This window comes from Marmota marmota, unplaced genomic scaffold (assembly GCF_001458135.2).
Source record: "Marmota marmota marmota unplaced genomic scaffold, marMar, whole genome shotgun sequence".
Lineage (NCBI taxonomy): Eukaryota > Metazoa > Chordata > Mammalia > Rodentia > Sciuridae > Marmota > Marmota marmota.
Window position 1 is genome coordinate 9,828,078 of NW_026000026.1, and position 20,827 is coordinate 9,848,904.

At 44.5% G+C, this 20,827-nt stretch overlaps 1 protein-coding gene across 3 annotated transcripts in view; it reads right to left on the reverse strand.

The window, feature by feature from the left end:
- Window positions 1–20,827, reverse strand: part of Znf217 (zinc finger protein 217) — a 47,499-nt gene that overhangs the window by 1,788 nt on the left and 24,884 nt on the right. The window contains exons 2-5 of one of the 3 annotated variants that reach the window (XR_007350376.1): window positions 18,109–18,225; window positions 15,905–17,443; window positions 14,287–14,421; window positions 12,412–12,475 (exon numbers count right to left, since the gene is read on the reverse strand). Coding sequence is in view for 2 of the 3 variants with exons in the window: in XM_015479717.2 (XP_015335203.1) it covers window positions 14,312–14,421; window positions 15,905–17,443; window positions 18,109–18,225 (1,766 nt within the window). In the remaining variant the exon portion in view is untranslated. Of the gene's footprint in view, window positions 1–12,266; window positions 12,476–14,286; window positions 14,422–15,904; window positions 17,444–18,108; window positions 18,226–20,827 lie in introns of those variants that run through there. The other 2 variants (XM_015479717.2, XM_015479726.2) reach the window with 2 other exon arrangements.

The window sequence follows — 20,827 nt, forward strand, 5'->3', positions numbered from 1 at the left end:
AGAGAGAGAGAGAGAGAGAGAGTTGCCTCAATAAATATTTTCCATTCATTTATTCAAAATATATTTATTCAGATTTAGCCAGTGTTCCCAGCATTGGGAACTCGGCAGTAAGGAAGTTTGCGTAATACTATTTGGACTAAAATTTCAGGAATAAGAATTCGTCCAACACGGGAGCTTCATATTTTAAAGTAAAAGGAAGGAAAAGTAAAAGAGAGTGTGTGATCCAGTGGCCGACAGATCCACTCCTGAACATGAGCCCTAAATAAAGAAAAACAAAGTTCACCACCAAAATTCAGAGCAATATTATTCACAATAGCCAAAAAGCCCAAACACCCACTGATACACAAAATGTGGCCCGTCCAGTGGTGAAATATCCTTCAGCATTAAAGGGACCTGCTCCAACATGATGAGCCTCGTAAACATCAGAGGGAAGAATCCAGACACAGGAGACCCCCTAGGATATGATTCCACTTACACAAAATGTCCAGAAGAGACAAACCTCTAGAGCCAGAAAGCCATCAGGGATTGTGGGGGTCTGGAGGAGGGGAGGTGGGAGTGACGGGGAACCCGGCAGAGGCTTCCTCTTGAGGCTGTGGGAATGTCTGACATGGCAGCTGCACAACATCACAGTGTACTAGAAGCTCCTGGTAGTACACCTTAATACTATAAATTGTATGCTTTTTAAATGCTCCTCAATATAAATAAATAGCTTTGTTTAACTGAAGTAAGTGTGTGTGATACAGTGATTAAGAGAGTCCAGATCTGGGGGCCAGCAGTCATGGAGCAGGTCCCAGCACAGCCACCTTAGGTTTTAGACACCGCCCTAACACTCCAGGCCCCATATTGTCATCTGAAGAGAGGGAGCATCTATAGTTCCCCTGTAATGAGTGAGCTGTGATGTGAGAGAACATTCTTATCACAGTTATTATAGTTACAGGCTTGGAGTCATGGTTTAATATCTTCCAGCAAAGTTCTTGGTGTGCTTTGCTATCTAGAATCTGTGGTGCAAAAGCCCCAGAAACAACACCCAGAGACTTGGGAGGGAGATCTGTTGGAATCTTGGCTCTGTCACCTGCGAGAAGACTCTCTGCAGGCAAAGCTGCTTAGACATGCAGAGCCTCAGTTTCCTTGAGTTTGGGGCCACCTCTGACCTTCCTCCCTTGATCCAAGACCCTTTGGTTTCAACAAGGCCTGGCTTCGATGATGCTTCCTATTTATTGAAATGATAAAATGGAATCGTAACTTCTAGTTATTTCATGGGCTGGTGACAATCCAACGTGTGACAACATTCAAACACAAAAGCAAACCCCACCATTCTGTAAAATGAATATGCTCTCCTATATGCCACACAAAGGTAGCCTTGTCCCCTGGTTGAGACAGGGTTAGCTGTCACAGGCTGTTGGCCCAACACCATGAAGAGGCACTGTGCTCTGCCCTTCATGCCCTGGTCCAACCAAGCATCAGACAAACCCAGGCCAGGGGATATGTGCCAAGTACTCACTAGTAGTTCTCAGCATGGCCCATCATGAGAACGGTCAGAACAGAGACAGGGAGGCCAGAGGACACAGTGCCGGGGGATCCTGCCTGGGGTCCTGGAACAGAAAAAAGAGCAAAGCAGGAAACTGGTGACTCCTGAATAAAGCAATGTGCCCATGTTAATTTCTGCGTGTGGCAGTGTCACCACGCTTCAGTAAGCTGGTGCATGGGAGCCACGAGGGTCAGCAATGTGCAGGAACTCTACTGTCTTTACAGCTCTCCTTTGAATATAAAATCATTCCAGAGCAAAAAGTCTACTTATAACCTCTTAGTGGGCTACGAAATGGGTCCGTTGACCTTCCGGGGGCCAACCTGTCCCTGGGTGCTCTCCATCACGGTCCATGGCAGCAGCCTGCCCAACAGCCCAGTTTGCCAAGTTTCAATTTGCCTAAAGCTAATTCACTGAATAATCAAGTTAACAAATGATCATTTTATCAAATTTACCGATTGTGTTTTTAACAGCTTTTTTTAAACGGGAATATTTTAACAGCTCAAACAGGAAAAAGTAGAATCTTGATCACAGATTATGAAATATAATTGTGTGAATATTAGCTTATCAAAGTGGATGAGTTTTCTGTGAAACTGCCAGAAGGTTCCTCCAAATTGAAATCGACACAAACCAAACGTTCCCTAACAAAGTACTACTTCCTCTAACCAAGTCCCAGCACCCTCTGTCCACCAGGGCCACTGGGTTTCATGTTCTTTCTGATGCTCTTGAACAGCGCCTTCTATTTTATTTAATATGCAGGTTTTAGTGGATTTTTTGGTTCATTTCACCAGTGGCATGCCAGTCTTGTTTTTGTCTTCCTAAAAATGGACACTTTTAATTAAAAGTTCATTTACCTAATTTCATTTCTTACCAGGATTCCTCCAACGCTGGAACACCAGCGATCACAGCCCCGAGTGGGGACATGCAGGGGCCGCCTAAGAAGCACTGGCTCTGGGAACAGCCTTGCAACCAAGGAGGACAACCGGCTGGGACCCAGAGAGGAAGGGAGGAGTCAGGGGTGACAGCGAGGTGCTCACTGCGGGAGGCAGCAGCAGGGGTCTGCAGAGGTGGCTGGGGGTGCTGGCGTCTCCACGCCCTCATTTGGGGAAGTTTGCAGTTTCTGCTGTAGGGGATCAGGGTGGTGGGAAGCGGTGAGCTGGTGATGCAAGGTTTCTAAGAACAAATTCCTCCAAATATTTCCTGCATCAATTCACGCAAGTCTCTACCTGTTCTTTAGGCACAGAGAACATTGTCATCAGGGGGACGATGAAAACATCTGTTTTTGTTTAGTTGTTTTTGTTGTTGTTGTTGTAGATGAACACAATGCCTTTATTTATTTATTTTATGTGGTGCTGAGGATCGAACCCAGGCAAACACTCTACCACTGAGCCACAACCCCAGCCCTGTTTTTTAATTTCTGAAACAGAAGAAAAAGATGGATATGATAATAATGAATATATAGGAATGAACTCAACCTGGATTATACGCAGATTTATGCTAGCAAGGTGGCATGAATGTCCTCATGGACAGCCAGGTGGATGATAGAGGAGGACTCAGAAGGCAAAAGTACCAGGACCCTGAGAACACACTGTGGACCTCACCCTCCCCAACCGCACCCAACCCCAGCCCCGCTTCCTTTCCACACCTCCTGTGCCAGGCCAGGTGCTGGGACCTGGGATATCAAGAGCAACAGGTTGTGCTGGCCATTCCCTGAGCCTAGTCTTGTGGGCCAGGACAGACAATATACCCAAATGTTAAAAATTAAAAACCGTACAGTAGACGGATGGGGAAAGGCATTGAACTGTTCAATGAACAACCTTCGTTTGGATTTGGAAGGTTCCCCAAAAAACTCATGTGTTCAAATCATGGTCCCTAAAACAGCAAGGTTCAGAGGCCATGACTGGATCATGAGGGTCCTGAATTTGTCAGTGGATTAATCCACAATGAATCCACTTACTGGATTAATCCACAATGGCTGAATGGACTACTGGAAAGTGGGACCTGGTTGGAGGAAATAGGTCACTGGAGGTGTGCTCTGGAAGATTCATCTTCTCCCCAACCCCTTCCTCCCTCCCTCTTTTTCTCTCTCCCCCCTTCCCAGCTGCCAAAAGCTGAGAAGCTCTTCTCCACCAGACCCTTGCCACCATGATGTTCTGCCTCACCTTGGGCCCAAAAGAAGGGAGTTGGGAGACCATGGACTGAATGCATGCATTGCTGGGGATTGAACCCAGGGCCTCATGCATGCAAGGTGAACACTCTACCAACTGAGCTACATCCCCAGCCCCTCTTATCAGCTATTTTGACCTCAGTCATTAAAAGTTGGCAGTTGCAACCCACATAAGTGTGGACATTAAATTTTCAAAACCCAAATCAAATGTTATCAGACACTAAAATGTACAAATGACAGAAGCAAGAAAGTAGAATAGAGGTGAAGGATGGGTGGGGAACACCACTGTCCTCCTCAGACCAAGTAGGTAGGGAGGCACTGAGCATGGTGAGGAAGGAGAGGAGACGACGCTCCCCAGAGGCTCTGAGTGCGCAGGATAGCTGAACCCTGACACAGGCTGGACCCACGGGGACCACCCAAAGGAAATGGGAACATTTTCTCCCCGACTTTCGGGAGGCAGGTGTTCACCTGGCAATGGTTAGACAGTCCCATAGAGCAAAAAGTTGTCCTACCCAAAACGCCCTCCGTGTTCCCACTGAAAAAAACAGCAGTGGTCCAACTAAACACAGGGGATCATGAAACAGAATTTGAGAGGTGAGAGCTAGCAACACGGAGAGGTCAGTGTACCAGGCGAGGGCTGGGGAGGGGAGAGTGTGTGAGATGCTGGGTTCCATTTTTAATACTGTTTGATGGTTTTGACCATTTGCAGATATGATTTTCTAAATCTTTTTTTAAAGCAGTTTCAACAGTGTGAGAGGGTGGCAGGCACGGTGGTGCACATCTGTAATCCCAGTGACCCAGGAAGCTGAGGCAGAAGGATCGCAAGACAGAGACCAGCCTCAGCAGCTCAGTGAGGCTCTAAGCAATTTATTGAGACTCTGTCTCAAGATAATAAATAAATAGGGCCAGGAATGTGGCTCTGTGATTACAATCTTTTATTTGAATTTTCAAATGTTTGCTCTTGTTAAATCATCTTTGGTTTCAAAGGCACACTCGCCTGTAATTCCAGCAGCTCCAGAGGCTGAGGCAGGAGGATCTTGAGTCAAAGCCAGCCTCTGCAACTTAGCAAGACCCTAAGCAATTTAGTGAGACCCTGTCTTTAAATTTAAAAATACAAAAAAGGGCTGGGGATGTGGTTCAGTGGTTAAGTGCCCCTAGGTACAATCCCCAGTACCATAAAAATAAAAAATTAAAAAGACGTATCCAGCAGGAATTACATAGCATCTGCATATCTTCGAGGGGGAAAAAAAACCTATAGCCCCAATGTAGTTCGAAACCACATTAAATTTAATCTCCACAAAGGAGGACCTCAAATTTCTGTTGACCTGCTAACAGGCGCCACCATGTGGCAATGATGTAAACACAAGCTTCCGTCCATCCTAACTAAAAAATTCTTGGAGAATTTCTAATTTTACAGTATTCACACTATTGCAAACTCAGTATATCCAAGGAAATGCTAAGCCATCTCTAATTCACAGTTTCGATTTGCATGCTTCATATCTGCAGAAGACCCATCCGTGTCAGTTGGGGTTCAAACAGGCTGATGCTATGTCAGAAAACCTTTGGTGTGGTTTGCATTGTAGATGAAAGGAGGCTGTGGAGCTAGTTGTGATTTATGATTATTTTATATGAATGATCAGCAAAAAGCAATAAGACTCATTAGAAGGTTCCATTTTTCAATTTTTCAATTACACTTGCCTGCTCACCTTCAAAAACTGATAATGACAAGGGATCGCTAATAAAAGTTTAACCAAAAGTCTTGCTGTTCAACATTGCCTTTCTTTGTTTCTGGTGGGTAAAACCCTGAATCTTGCCATTTTTGAAACTTGGCACTCCAGTGTCTTTTTTGTTGTTGTTGTTGTTATTGTTGTATTTTTTTATAGTTGTTGATATACCTTTATTTTATTTATTTATATGCAGTGCTGAGAATCGAACCCAGTGCCTCACACTTGCCAAGCAAGTGCGCTACCACTGAGCCACAGCCACAGACCCTCCAGTGTCCTCTTACAGGTCGAAAGATAATGCCCAAACACCTTAACCAGCTAACCAACACCTCTTTGGCTTCTTCAAATCCTTACTTGGCACAAAACTGTACCCAAAGTGTTCCCACCTAATCATGGTCCACAGAGGACCTGCACAGCCTTCAAACTTGCCCAGGTCATAGTCAGAAAGCTCAGCAGGTGCAGACCCACCAGCCTCCTTACACAAGTCTCCAACTAGACAGTGCGCATCCCAGGAAGCCCTTCTCAAGAGGACCAAGTCTTCCAACATGGAAATAAAATTCCATAAAGCAGGAGGTGCTTCGATCAGCCCAGTCAGCCACATCCTGCCTCACCTGGAGACAGTATCAAAGATCCAGTGACCCTGGAGTCAGACCCGTGCTAGGCCTTATGACTATCTAACCACCCAAACCCTCTGCTCAAGCCCCAAAGCTCCCATCACACTCAGAGCAAAACTAAAAATCTTCGGACAGCACCAAGCTGCCTCTCTCCTCCTCACAGCCTCCAGGGCCCTCCATGTTCTCAAGTGACCGACACAGGGCTTTGTTCCTGGTTTCAAATGCTTGCCCCCAACATTTCCCTCCAGTTCATTGTGTGGCTCACTCCCCTCACCCCCAAGACTTTCCAACTTCAGTGAGGACAACCACATTTGAGGTTGGTGAATGACACCCCCAAGCTGGGTGCTCCTTAAAGTTTCGTTTCTATATAGTTTGTTTTGGTTTTGTTTTTTTTTTGGTACTGGGGATTGAACTCAGGGGCACTCAACCACCAAGCCACATCCCCAGCCCTATTTTTGCATTTTAGAGATAGGGTCTCACTGAGTTGCTTGATGCCTTGCTTTCGCTGAGGCTGGCTTTGAACTTGAAATCCTCCTGTCTCAGCCTCCCAAGTCGCTGGGATTACAGGTGTGCACCACCTCACCCAGCTCTATGTAGTTCTTAAAACTTCTGATGCACCATATAATGCACTTAGTTGCTGCCCCATAAGGCCAAAGATTTGGTCTTTTCACATGACAAGCCCGCATTGAGCAAATCAATGAGAAGGCCTTAGAGAACTGTCTTTGGCAGACTCCACAAATGCCATTTGCTTTTGGTTTAACAATACTCAGGCAACAGGGAGAGGGAGACTGCACTGGGCACCAGGGCCTGCCCAGTCCCACCTGCACCCGGAGCCCTAAACTGTCTGTCTCTGGTTGGTTGTAATGACATAGAAAGTGCTAACCTAAAGACTAATGTCAAGCATGGCGGTGCACACCTGTGATCCCAGCGGCTCAGGAGGCTGATGCAAAAGGATCATGAGTTCAAAGTCAGTCTCAGCAAAAATGAGGTGCTAAGCAACTCAATAAGAACCTGTCTCTAAATAAAATACAAAATAGGGCTGGGGATATGGTTGAGTGCCCCTGAGTTCAATCCCTGGTACAAAAAAAAGAGGCTAGAGCAGGAGGATCACAAGTTTAAAGCCAGCCTAGAAAACTTGGTGAGACCACATCTCAAAATAAAAAATAAAAACGGCTGAGTACCACAGGGTTCAATCTTCAGTACTGTTTAATAAGAAAATATGGGGCTGGGGATGTGGCTCAAGCGGTAGCGCGCTCGCCTGGCATGCGTGCAGCCTGGGTTCGATCCTTAGCACCACATACAAAGATGTTCTGTCCGCCGAAAACTAAAAATTCTCTCTTAAAAAACAGAAAACAATGTGAGACCAGGGTCACTCTTTGTGTGGCGCTCCCAAGGAGTCCTGTGTGGCAAGGGCATTCATATCGTCACTGCTGACCCTGCAGCAGTCATTTCGATTCAGGACTGTTGATAAGTTTGCATTCATCAGCATTCGTCACTTTAAAGTCCCTGAGCCAAGCCAGGCTGAGCCTGGTCCATCTCCAGGATTCTTGATGGGGCTATCTTTGAATGAAATGAGAGGGATTCTGGGGAGGAGAACAGGAGAAAGGTGTGACAGGAGGGAAGGGGAGACTGCAGGCTCAGCCCCCAAGTCCTGGAGCCTGAGAGGATTAGTGCCCCTCCTCCTCCCTCTAGGGCCCCTCCTTCCCTAGGCAATTAAGTTACCTCAGACCTGCCTAGCCCAGGGGAATTCTCACGGTGCCACTAGCCATCTCAGAACCTAGCTTCTAAGGGCAAAGGTGAAAAGACAATGGGTACAGTTTTCCTTTTTTTTTTTTTTTTTTAAATTAAACTGGGTTTCTGGCATCACTGGAAATAAAAACCAAAAAGCACCTGTATCACTGTGCTCCAGCATCACAGCTGCCAAGGACAAGGACGACACTAGGAAACAGGCGAGCTTATGGAATTTTGAATGAGAAGAGTCTTAAATATTTTAATTAAAGCATATTAATAGTCTTATATTTCCTTTAGTGTTTGAAATGGCACAATGATCCATATTTGAAAACTTGCCCCAAAGACCAAAGTTGAACATCAAAGCTGGTAGGACAAGGAAATGACTTCAGGTCATGCCTGCGCCACCTGGTGGTGACACCTCATTTTTGTTTTTAAATATTTTTTTAGTTGAGTTGGACACAATACCTTTATTGATTTTTATGTGGTGCTGAGTATTGAACCCGGGGCCTCGCACGTGCTAGGTGAGAGCTCTACCGTTGAGCCACAGCCCCAGCCTGACACCCGTTTTAATGAAACCATCCACAGCTCTTGGTCACTTGGCTAGACAGAAAGAAGCCCTGAGTAATGCAAGTGCCTATTCCTGGTGGCCTTCCAGAAGCCCCTCTCACATGTGACCAGAGGCACCTTGTGCTCATCACTTTCCTCATGACTAGAGACTAACCTGGTTCCCAATGAAATCAAATTCTCACTACTGCTTCAGCTAAAGGGGCAAAATACCCACCTTTTACCAGTCAGTTCAATCACAGGAGCGGCTCTGCATCAAGAGCTGAGGGGGGGCTGGGCTGCACCTCAGTAGGGAACGTGGCGCAGCAGGCAAGAAAACCAAAAGGAACCTCAACCTCATGGTGACAGCCAAGGACCCCCACCTGCCCTCCAATAGACACTGGCCACATCCTCTGGGAATGAACACGGGGCCTTCTGGGGGCCGAGGCCTCCCTCCCACCCACCCCCCCCATGACTAGAGACCAACTCAAGCTCTCCAGATGACATTTCCTTTGATTCTTCGGAAGTGTGCTCTTTCTTTTCTTCAGAAAAAAAATTAATGAAATGGCCCACAAATCAAGTTGTATCTACTCATGTTTTTTTATATAATGAGAATATAAGTACTAGCTACATACATGCCTATATTCTTAAAAAGAAACAATGGAAGGCTAAACCAAAAACTCATTTTAAAGAATGGTTACTTTAAGCAGGGCACAGTGCCGCGCACACCTATAATCCAGCAATTCAGGAGGCTGAGGCTGGACGATCACAAGTTAGAGGCCAGCCTCAGGGATTTATCAAGACTATCTCAAATCAAAAAAATAAATAAATTTATACTGGTTTAATCCCCAGTATAAAAAAGAAAGTAATAATTACTATTGGATAGCATAGTAAGAGGAAAAAAAATCTCAAAACATGCCTGGTTTACTTTAAAGCTATGGAAGTGTTTTGCATAACAAAATTACATGTAGAAACAAAAAAAAAGAGCCATAGCAGTATCCAACAACAGGAAGCCAGGAGCCCAGGGTCTGCTGGCATATCATGCAGGCAATTCAGGTCAACACCACACTGCCTGTCCTTGAACAGGACCATCCAGCAGAGGGGAGATCCCCAGAGAACTTGACTGCTGGGTTCCACTCAAGAGTTCCTGAGTCAGCAGATCTAGGGTAACTCTGATACTATCCATGTCCAACAATTTCTCAGTGAGGACACTGCTGGTGGAGGTGGGCGGAGGGACAACTGGAAAACCAGTGATAGAAACAAACAGATTGACCAAAAAAATGTAGAGCTTCATTTAGTAACCACGTCAGTGACAACACATTGTTTTTGTTATACATAGGCTAATGCCATTGGTAACCCAGATTTTTCAAGTAATCAAATACAAAATCAGAGCAAAAACTAAAATTTAAATTGGAAATAATTCACTGAAGTTTTGTGGAGTTTTTTTTCCTTTAAAATATATATGTGTGTATTTCCACCAGGTGTGATGGTGCACAACTGTAAACCCAGTTACTAGGGAGTCTGAGGTATTATGGTCTGGGCAAGAATGGTCATGGAAATTTGGCAAGATCCTGTCTCAATATAAAAAACACAGGATTGGGGATGTAGCACAGACAAAAAAGAAAAAGAAAAAGAAAGACACCAATGAGATCACTGTAACGAGTAGATAAATCCTGTCTGGCTCAGATCACAACAGACCAAGTGCACAAAGACATTTGAGGAATCCAGGACATGCACGGACTTGCAGAAGCTGGTTATGAGAAATGGCTGCTCACATAGTTAAGTGAAATAATGTGAAGTCCTCATCTGTGAAAGAGACCTACTGGATTATTTTAGGGATTAAATCAAATCATGACTAAGATTTGCTTTAAAATACTACAGGGTGGGGCTGGAGAGTAGCAAAACGTGGAGCAAGAACACAGAGATTTAATACACTAATCTGAAATTGTGTATGTTTAAAGCTACATTTCGTGAGACTTTAAATAAAACAAATTGGGAACCAAGAACAAATAAAGACCAAAAACCAAAACTGCAAAACACCAAATCTATATTTACATCCACATATAATAACATAACTTTAAGCTGAAATATATCATAAATAAAACAATGTCTACTGTTTGACAACTTAAGTATCAACAATTAAAATAAATCAAATGGAATGAAATAAATACATAAACAAAAAATCCAACAAATTGTACCTCTATTATATGTACTGTTGTCTCAAAGGAAAAACACATACAAAACCAGTAGTATCCCAATAGTTAATACTGATGGACAAAAAACATATCTTGAAGTACAAAGGGCTGTGAAAAAAATTGATATTTTTATGCATTCAGAAATGTAGTTGGAAAAGAGATTTGAAAGCCCCCAAAATTTCAGCATAACACAAACTGACTTGTTTGCAAATAGATTTGGTGATTTTTTTTTTTAAATACAGGTTTAAATTTCAGCCCGCTATTATCACATCCCCCCTTTTAAGATTTACATTTACAGTCACAGCAAGCTTTCTGTAACACTTACTGGATTAGGCAAAGACGGAATCAATCATCTTGCAAATGTGTTAATCTTCAAAAATAGGCTATAAAAAGTGCAAAACTATGAAAACAAAATCTAGATTATGTACATATGGCTCAGCTTGTGAACAGGAAAACAGGTAATAGTGTCCACTTTCCTGATACAAAGCACTTTGCTGCAATGCCAGCAGACTGGTCTCAGACTGGGTCTCCCCTGAACAACACGGGAGTTAAGACTTCTACCAATGATGCCCCGCGTTGCATAATGAGAAAAAAAAAAAAAAATCAGGATTATTTGAGTACTTTACCCTTGTCCTACAGAGAGGAGCAGGGCAAGAAAAATTAGCAGTGCAAATTTATTTTTGAAACAGTTTCTTAATAAAACATTTTGTGGTTACTAAGCCCATGAGCTGCTAATAAACTCAGCCATGGACAGCACATTAAAGGAACATAGAGTTAAAACATCTATTGAGCCAGCTGCTGTCTGTCCTCTCTAAAACCCAAACTGCATGTGCACCAAGAAAAACATGGTGGCTGCAAAACCCAAAGTGGGAAGGCTACTGAGGTTCAGGCAGACTCCCAGGAGGTGGGGCCCACAGGTCCTCGGTCAGAACAGTGTCATCAATTAACTTCTCCATGTCCCTGCTTAACCAAATACTAGACACATCAACACTTCCGAATACAAGCCTAGAATTTTCTCAAAAATCTTTCATTCCCTTTAAAATTGCTTCCCAGTATTTGTAAGTTAGCTTTTTTTACATACTAATTTAGGCAAACACCCCCCAAAAAACTGAATTTCCCCCACAAAATGATTAATGATAGAAAACAAACCAAAATGGCTCACATGGAGTTTGGTATGTTAGCTCCAGATCTGGATGGACTGGAGGAAGGGCTTCTCTGCGGATACACGTCTGTAAAGCCCCAGTGAGGGCTGCAGCTGGGAAGGAGACCGCGCCTCCAACCCCCCAGGGCACACGCTGGCAACATCTGCAGTAAGAGGGTGCCAAGTTCGGAACCGCTGACCTCAAGACCCTGCAGCACGTTTTCAGAGAGGGTCAATAAGTCCGTTAACAACTGTGTTAAGACAATAGACTGCGGGAACAACTGTGTTAAGACAATAGACTGCGGGGGATTCAACATAATACAGGTCATTGAGAATTTTTTTTTAAAACATACATTTTAAATGAGCACAAACAGCAGAAACTGCTCCATGTGTTGAGCTCAACTAGAGAAAAGGAACACACAGTATTTAAACAAGCAGTTTACAACATAGATATTTACAGAGTTTACCTGAGGTGCAAGCATTATATATTTTCCTCCACCCCACCCTCCCAACCCCAAATGATTTCTTTTCAGCAGCGCTCAAGTATGCAAAAACTCCACTTATTTGGTCAATTCTAAAAAAAATATTATTCAGGGACAAAATAGAGATTTCCAGTCCCCATTGGGTACAGCTCAACTGTTCCAACTAGTTTTTATTGCTATTTGGTACAAAAGTTAACAGAACAACTTTACAAACTGTAGTGTTCCTCACATGTTCTTTACATGTTCTATGTACAGTACAATCACAGCTTATTTCAGTAGCTTTCACCACTCGCCTTCTCAAAGATGAACTAAAATTTATTTCACGGAGAGTACAAACTTATTTCCAGCAAGACCTACAGGGGGGAAAAAAGTTACAGCTGATTAAGATTAAAAAAAAAAATCAACAGTTAAAACAGATTTTTTTAAGTATATTAAACAAATAAACAAATGGAATCTAGAAATGCAATGTGTTCCATTTAAAGTTCAAATTCTGCAACAAGTATCAGGAGACTATATAGATAAAGCTGCACTACTTAAGAGATAATTCAAGGAAGAATTAACACTTAGTACCAAATACATCAAGTCTGGCAAAGGTCAATACCTCCCATAAGAAACTAGAAGCTTACACAGTAAGAAAGAAAAGTATAGGGATGGGTCTAGGAATATTTAACAAACAAAATGTAATTTAGAATAATCTCCCCTCTGTGAAAAAGGGGGCATAAAGCATTTTATAAGCCTCTCAGCAAGTGTCTATCAAGGTACCACTGATACTCCAGGCCATGGGCCAGGGGATGAGCAAAGGTGTCCCCCCAGTGAGCTAAGCTGGTTCACAGAACACAAGCTCTTTAATCAGTCCCCTGATCTGCCTGCTCATGTCACCTGGACTCAGCCTGGTCTCCTGCAATGACATCAATTCCCACACCTTCTGCCCATGCCACCTCACTTAAGAACACAACTACATAAGGCTGGTGTGGCCCTGGGAGAATCTCGTTTCTGTGTCGCTGGAGAAGCTCTGCCCTGGATCCTAAGCACCTTCTCCTGTTTGTATCCTGGTGTCTAGGAGGCACTAGGTGAGAGACTGCTCCAGGAGTAATGGTGAGGACTTTATGGAACAAGTACCTGAGTGGGAACGAAATCTGTCCAGGGACCCCAGTCTTGTTATTCACCTGGGAGTATTAAAGCGACCCTAGGGAAATCATCCTTACACAGATATCCTGCCCTGTCTAAATCCCAAATGAACAAGTTAACGTGAGATAACCATGATACTGGACTCTTACGGAGCTACTCTACACTCGGCATACTTTGGCATACAAACCCAACATCAAAATAAACTTGTTTGTTCCGATCCTAAAGCCTTTTCCCAACAGATAAGGATTTGAGAAGGCTATATTATATACATATTTTATATATATATATATATTTTTTTTTACAAGTAGTTTGACACAATACCCTTATTTTGTTTATTTTTATGTGATGCTGAGGATCGAACCTAGGACCTCACAAGTGCTAGACAAGCGATCTACCGCTAAGCCACAATCCCAGCCCCTGAGAAGGCTTTGAATAAGCTCCTCAACTAAAACATTGGGCACAAGCTTGGATTCATGCGCACCTAGACAAAAACCAGACTTCCAGACACATATGGGCGAGGGGGACCTTGGGCAAGTTTCGTAATCCCAGTCTCAGTCACCTTGTCACTGAGGTATACAACAGCACCTCCTAACCCTGCAGCACACACTTTATTTTCTGCCTGCAGGCTGTGCAGTCTGTCACAGCTACCTAACTTTTCTGCTGGAGCAGAAAAGCAGTCATGAAGAGTCAGTAAACAAATGCACAGCTGTATTCCAATAAAGCTTTATTTACAAAAGTCTTGATGAAGAGCCAGTTTGCTGCCCCCTGCTGTAACAAGGATTAAATGACTACTGATCACTTCATTCAATGCCATCCCAAAGTAAATGCTTAGGAAACTCAGGGGACATGATGATTGTTTTACTATTGTCCCCATTAATATCCAAAACCCTGAGCACTGTCACCTGAATTTTAAAACACCTAAAAAAAAAAAAAAAAAATTAAAAGCAAATTTATTTTGAAATATTGGGCAAACTAGATTGATTTATTTTCAATTAAGTAAAATCAACACATTACATTTAATGTAAAACAGACTCACCTTTCTTCCCCCAAAAAATAGGAAATCAAGTTTTTTTGTCATTTGGTCGATAATGTGCATTCCCAATGAAATTCTCGTAGTTCCTCTTTTGCAGCATGCTGCTGGATAAGTGTTGGTACGACACAGGCCTTTTTCCTGGTTGGACAGAAAGTGTAAAGGGGCATTTAGGGTCAAGTTCAAACAACTGGGTAAGATTCATATGGGCTGTTAGTTGATTTTCAAAATTCCTACCACTGATAATCTGATTGCTTTATGCCACAACACCAGAAACCATCTACTTGTTTGCCCAGTTACAGTGAATTGTTTGAGAACATTAGCACAAAACTTCAAATTACTAAAAATCTACCTGCCAGGTTATCATTAGTAAGAATTTTTACTAACCAAAGGACAAAGGCACCATAATGTATTTTAAATCTATATGCATCATGAGCCAAGACTATAGAAGAGAAAGAAATAAAAAGCCTATTCAGAAGAGGACCTGACTTTTCTCATCAGGACATTTTGATATACATCCATTCTAAACACTGTGGGAGTGGAGAAAGTGGACACTTTTAATCAAAAGGCAGCAAAAATTACTATTTCATCAGAACTTCAATAAAAACCACTGGAGTGTGTGAAAGCAATTGTTTTTTAATTCGCTAACCCTACCAGAACAATCGGCATATCAAGTTATCCTTGATAGACTGTTGTCACCACGTAGAATCCTTAATCTGAAACTAACAGGAACTAAAAGGTTTGAAAGGGACTTGTCTCTCTGGGACAATACAAACCAGCATGGCTTGAAGCCAGCAGGACCATACCCAGCTCAATCAAGCTCACCAGGCAGGACACCTGGGATGCTCTACCTACCTTTCCACATGCTGGGTATGTGCCACACACTCTATACAAGGATGCCAGGAGAAGACACTTCCATGGGCAAACTCCAAAATAATATAAGATTACTATGTACACATAAGGGAAAATAATTCTTTATAATCCACTTGATAACAAATACAGGGGCTGGGGACAGAGCTCAGTTGGTAGAGTGCTTGCACAGGCAAGTGGGATGCACAGGCCCTGGGTTCAATCCCCAGCACCACAAAAAATAACAACAACACTGGACAGGCAGTACAGTTCTAGACTTCCTAACATCAGAACCTGAGAAAGAGGGCCAGAAGTTCCCTCGCTTTCTCTCCTGACAGGACAAAGGGCCTCCTACGGTACTTATTGAGGCCCCCTGCCAGCTATGTGTAAAGGAAGGTGGCAGGCCTGCATGGATTATCCTGGGAACGTAGGAAGTACTCCCCCAAATCCCTCGGCAGGCTGGGTGCACAGGAGAAAAGGGGCTATCTGATGAAGGGATGGGCTTAAACGGCACGTGGAAGGAAGGAAAGGATTGGACCAGTGGCTCTCGGCCGTTGTTTTCAGGATCTATTCCACAAGGAGAAAACTTAAAGTGCTATTAATATCTCGGGAGTGAGATTTAATCCTGGAGAGTTCCGCTTTGGAGGATCACAAACCTCTGCCAAGCCTAAGGTCTCTGTCTACATCCCTAAGGCCTTTCTGGCCCCTGCGCGGGACCAAGGCTAGCTATCCCCCACCCAGGCCTGGGTGAACCCGAGGGGCGCGGCCGCAGTACCTTCCAGCGCGGGGCCGGCAGCCGGATGCCCGGCGGGCGCGCAGGCGTACAGCGGTCCCGCGGCGCCATAGGGCTTCTGCACGGTCAGCACACCCGGTGCGTCCGCCTCCCCGGCGCTCAGGAACCTGGGCTTGGGCGGCAGCACGGGCGGAGGGCACACGCACTCCTGCGCCAACAGCGAGGTGATGCTCCTGACCACGTGGTACTTGGGCACGTCGTAGCCCCTTCTGCAATTGGACGCCGGCTGCTCCGCGTCCAGCGCGGCCGCACTGGACTTGAGTCTCTTGGGGAGGGGCTCCCCAAAGTCCGCCACTGAGCTGCTGGCGCTGCGGCTGCAGAAGTAGTCCCTGCCCTGCGGAGCCCACGGGCCTTCCGTCTTCGCGGGGTGGTCGACCGCGGCCAAGCCGTTGCTGCTGCCGAGGGCAGGCTGCGGAGGGGCGGCCGCTGCGAGGGGTTTCGACTTGCTCTCGGGTCTCCTCATCTTCTCCGGAGCCGGGGAAACGCTGGGCTTGGAGAACATCTCGGGCTGCGGCGGTCGAGCGGCGCCCTGGCCCTGGCCCCCGCCGCCCTGCTGCGGCCTCTGCGACTTGAGGTTGCTTGGCGCTGGGGTGCCAGGGTCCAGCCCGGCGGCCGCCGGGGCCTTGCGGGCCTTCTCGGGGGCAGTGCCTGGCTGCGCTTGCGCCTGGATGGCCGGCCGCGGCTTGGGCTTGTGCAGACTGGCCAGCGGCGGCACGTCCTTCCCCAGCAGCGCGGGCGGGCAGCCGGTGCGCCGGCTCCGCAGCAGGGACCTGCTCCTGCAGTTCTTGTGGATGTCGGGGTTGTACTTGTGCTCCAGCCGCTGGTGCATCATCAGCACCTCCGGGTAAAACGTCTTGAAGGTACAAAACGGGCAGGTGATGCTGGGGATCAGAGTCTTACTCAGAGAAATTGCTGGGCAACTGTGAAGAGCCCCAAGGGACAAATTTAAAGGTTTCTCCTGACAGTCCACACTTGTCTGGTACTTGCCCTCCGCTGTGCTCTCTGCCTTCTTGTCCCTGTGGCCCACCGCCACCGCCGGGGCTGCGATGCCTTCCGTGGGGGGCGCCATGGCCACCTCCGACTTACAGACGAGGTGATCTGCCTGAGGTTCAAGCGCTGGTCTCTTTTTTAACATGTCCATGTGAGCAGGGGCAGGATTTCTGCTCACTCGATCAGCGCCGTCATCAGCTGCATTTTTATTGAAATCCTGAGTATCTTTTTGTGCTGGTGAGAGGACAACGCTGCCCAGAACGTTCTGAAAGACAGGCGTCTCCTTAAGTTGCTTTGCAGGTGGGCTACCTTTAGCATCTTTGGCACCATCAAACAATCTCTTCAAATTTTTGGTCTGTGAACCGTCAGCGGCTAATTGTATATCTTGGGTCTCCTGACTTTTACCCTCACTCTTGGCTTCTGTGGCAACCTCCACCTGCTTATCCTTGTGGTGTCTCTCCAAGTGATACCTCAGAGATGTCTTCTGGGCTGCAGCATAGTCACAGAATTCACATTTGTATGGTTTTTCACCTAAAAAGAGAAGTGCCACAATAAGTTATGAGAAATGTCAAAATTGAACTTTAGAGACTGGAAGAATCTATCAAACTAGTCGTGGGTTCTTTCCCTGATGAACCTACTAATCTTAGCTGGGATTTCTCAGGACCTGTTTTATCACCCTTACACTACACTGAAAACTAAAAAGTAAATGCATATCTTTACCATCTAGTTGAAAGCTTGCTGTTAACTTATCTTCACCATAGCCCTATGGATATGATTATGATTAGCACCCTCTTCCAGCCAAGAAGAGGGGGCACAGGAAGACTGCTCAGCAGGCAAGTGGGTGAGATTCAAGTCCACACTGCCTCCTCCGCCACTGTTATCAAGGCTTCCCAAATCTAAGACTACTGAACGGTTGCTCATTTTATTCTAAATCTTAAAAACATCTTTAAAACAGAAAATTGGGGCATTTAAAATGAGTTTTAAATAAGACAAGATTCAGTAGTAGTAAACTAAATAAACCAATTTCAAAAGAGGAACAACTGTTCAAGTTACCATGATAGTAAAAGAATAAAAATGACAGCTGCTCGGCACGCTGCACATTTATTCCCAAAACTATTCCAAGGCTCTAACACAAAAACAGAAGTGCATCACAATTCTTTTAGCTAATACATGCGTTAGAAAACAAAGTCCTTTACCTGTATGCGTTCTGAGATGAATATTGAGGTAATAATTTGAACGGAAAAACTTTCCACAATAACTACACTCTCTCGAGGATGCAAGATGCTTTACTTTTCCTCCATCATCATTTTTATCTTAAAGCAGAAACAAAAATATTCATGTAAGAAGACAGCTGAAGCACATGGATCAGGCAGTTGACTTGAATATATTTGATATAAACATTTTTGAAAGGCATGAAAGAATTTTTCTATTAGTTCAGGAATAGAAACAAAAAGGCTAAAAACACACCAAATGCTGCTGTGGAGTTACTTGAGGTTCTGAAGCTTTGTGGCGTCTGCTTTGTTTTGGGGGATAGCAGAGTGCACTACTTTGACTGGGGGATAGCAGAGTGCTCAAGATTCGGTTCTCTGCCTTAATCACAAAGTTAAGCGTAATGCACTCGGCTGCACAGGTGGCATTCCACTCCCTCCACAGGGAAGGCATAGGACCTGGCTAGCACTACCGGTGCCTGAACCCCCTGGCAGGGGTGACCACCTTCTTTAGAACTTAGGATTGAGTCAATATAAATCATCAATTCTCCCAACCACAGAAAGAAAAGTGCTTAAGATTAAACAAATTACCACTAGATGGCAGCAAGCACAACCTAATCTTCACCAGCAAAGAAAGCTTGGTATTGGGCAAACTCCTGAGAAAGTCTGTCAAAATTTAGCAGAAGTTTTAGAAAACCGAGAATATTGACCACAAGAATTCACATGGGCAGACTGTATCTAAAATCTGTTAGATATGTCAAAATCTGTTCCCAAATGACAAGGTGCTAACTTTTGAACTTCAGTCTTTACAATCAGTGTATCCTATGCACATGAATCCTCAGGGATTCTAAGTACAGGATGATTGATGAGCTGCAAGCACACCAGCCCTCCCTCCAGACAGCTGGATGTGCAAGAGTTAAAACATCCTCCACCTGAATATTTTAATTCTAAATAAATACTCTCTGTGGCAGATCATATTACACACATTACAATATTAATGACTCAAATAAATTTTGGTCATGTCTTAAAATTTGGCATAATTAGGGCTGGAGGCAGAGCTCAGTGGCTGAGTTTCCCTAACATGATGAGGCACTGGGTTCCAAACCCAGCCCAAATAAAAAATTTTTCAAAAAAAAAAGTAAAAAAACAGCATTAACTAAACTGGCCATTTGCCATCTGAAACTGCTATTTCCAATTTAGTGTCCTCCTCCATTTTGCATTCAAGATTGCTTATAGCCAACTAATTCAGACTCACAGACCCTGGTGAATCTTCATGTAAGAAGGCAGGACAATACAATCTCCACTACCCTACACCTGGAGTCCCATCTAGGACAGTGTCTCCACCTACAAGACAGAGACAACCCCTGACCTGAAAAGAGGCACCAGGAAGACTTTTAAAAATTAATCATTGACTTTGCTTTCTTAAACCTAAAGAAAGTCAGGTTGATAATACAGTAAGATCAGCCTGGACTAGAAAGCCACATAATCACATCGATTTAGGAAAATCTATTCCCTAAATATGGAACACCAGCTTTTTCTTAAAACCACATCCAACTAGCTGAGTTTCTAGCTGGGTTTGAACTTCTTTATTTCCTAGTTCCAGCTCTGCAACAGGACTTATGGTATGTTGCATCATAAAGGTCTTTATTTTAGAACAAAGGATGTGAAGTTCCCACATTTGCCTGGCTTCTTCTGCCTTTTAGCATCACACTTCACAGTGCTGCTGTTTAAAGCAGAGTAAACTTTTTACAGAGGGCTGTTGCAATTACCCATGGGAGCTGAAGACAAGGGTAGAGGAACAAACTCTGCAAACAGGGTAATGGGAACAAAGAAAAGTTAAGCAACAACAATAGGCCATAAACCACGCAGTGGCACAACACACTCAAGCCAAGCCAAGCTATGGCGCTGCCACCTGTGGCTGGGTCCTGTCTCCACCTGGAGGACCTAGTTCAGTTTTTCCACTCTACCTACTAGTGACTGGCCCTTCCCTTTCTCCCAGGGCACAGGGCATCTCCCAGCACTGACACCAGGAGATCACTCAGCTGATGAGAAGCCTATGGTCAAAACCTTTTCTATGATGTCATGAAGGGACCGTCCTATTTTCTCTAGATGTCTGGAACTGAAGATTGTAACATGGTGTGTGCTGGGCTCCCTGTGTCCCAGAAGGCTCTGTACATTATATAGCCAATAGGAAAACTACAGCCCTTGGGTTGATTTATCACTTAACCAGAGGAGAATGGGCACTGGATTAAAAATGGGTGGCAGGGGAATTGAAGTTGTGGCTCAGTGGTAGAGTGCTTGCCTGGCATGTGTGAGGCCTTGGGTCTAATCCTCAGCACCGAATATAAATAAGTTAATCAGAAAAAGGCCCACTGACAACTTAAAAAAAAAAAAAAAATTTTTTTAATGGGGAAGAGTCTACCGCACTGTGCCTTTGAGAATACAATTTCATGGAAAGGAGAAGAAGGCATCTGTTCTAACCAAGACCACTGGTTTGTAAATGATATCGTTTCTCCTTATTCACTTGTCGATTACACATCCTACACATTGGATGTTTTACAAATGTTTTAAGCAGCAGAATCCTTTACTCAAACAAATATTAAGCCAGGCCAGGTGACACACGCCTGTATTCCCAGTGACTCAGGAGGCTAAGTCAGGAGGATTGAAAATTCAAGGCCAGCCTCAGCCAATTAGCCAAACTGTCTCA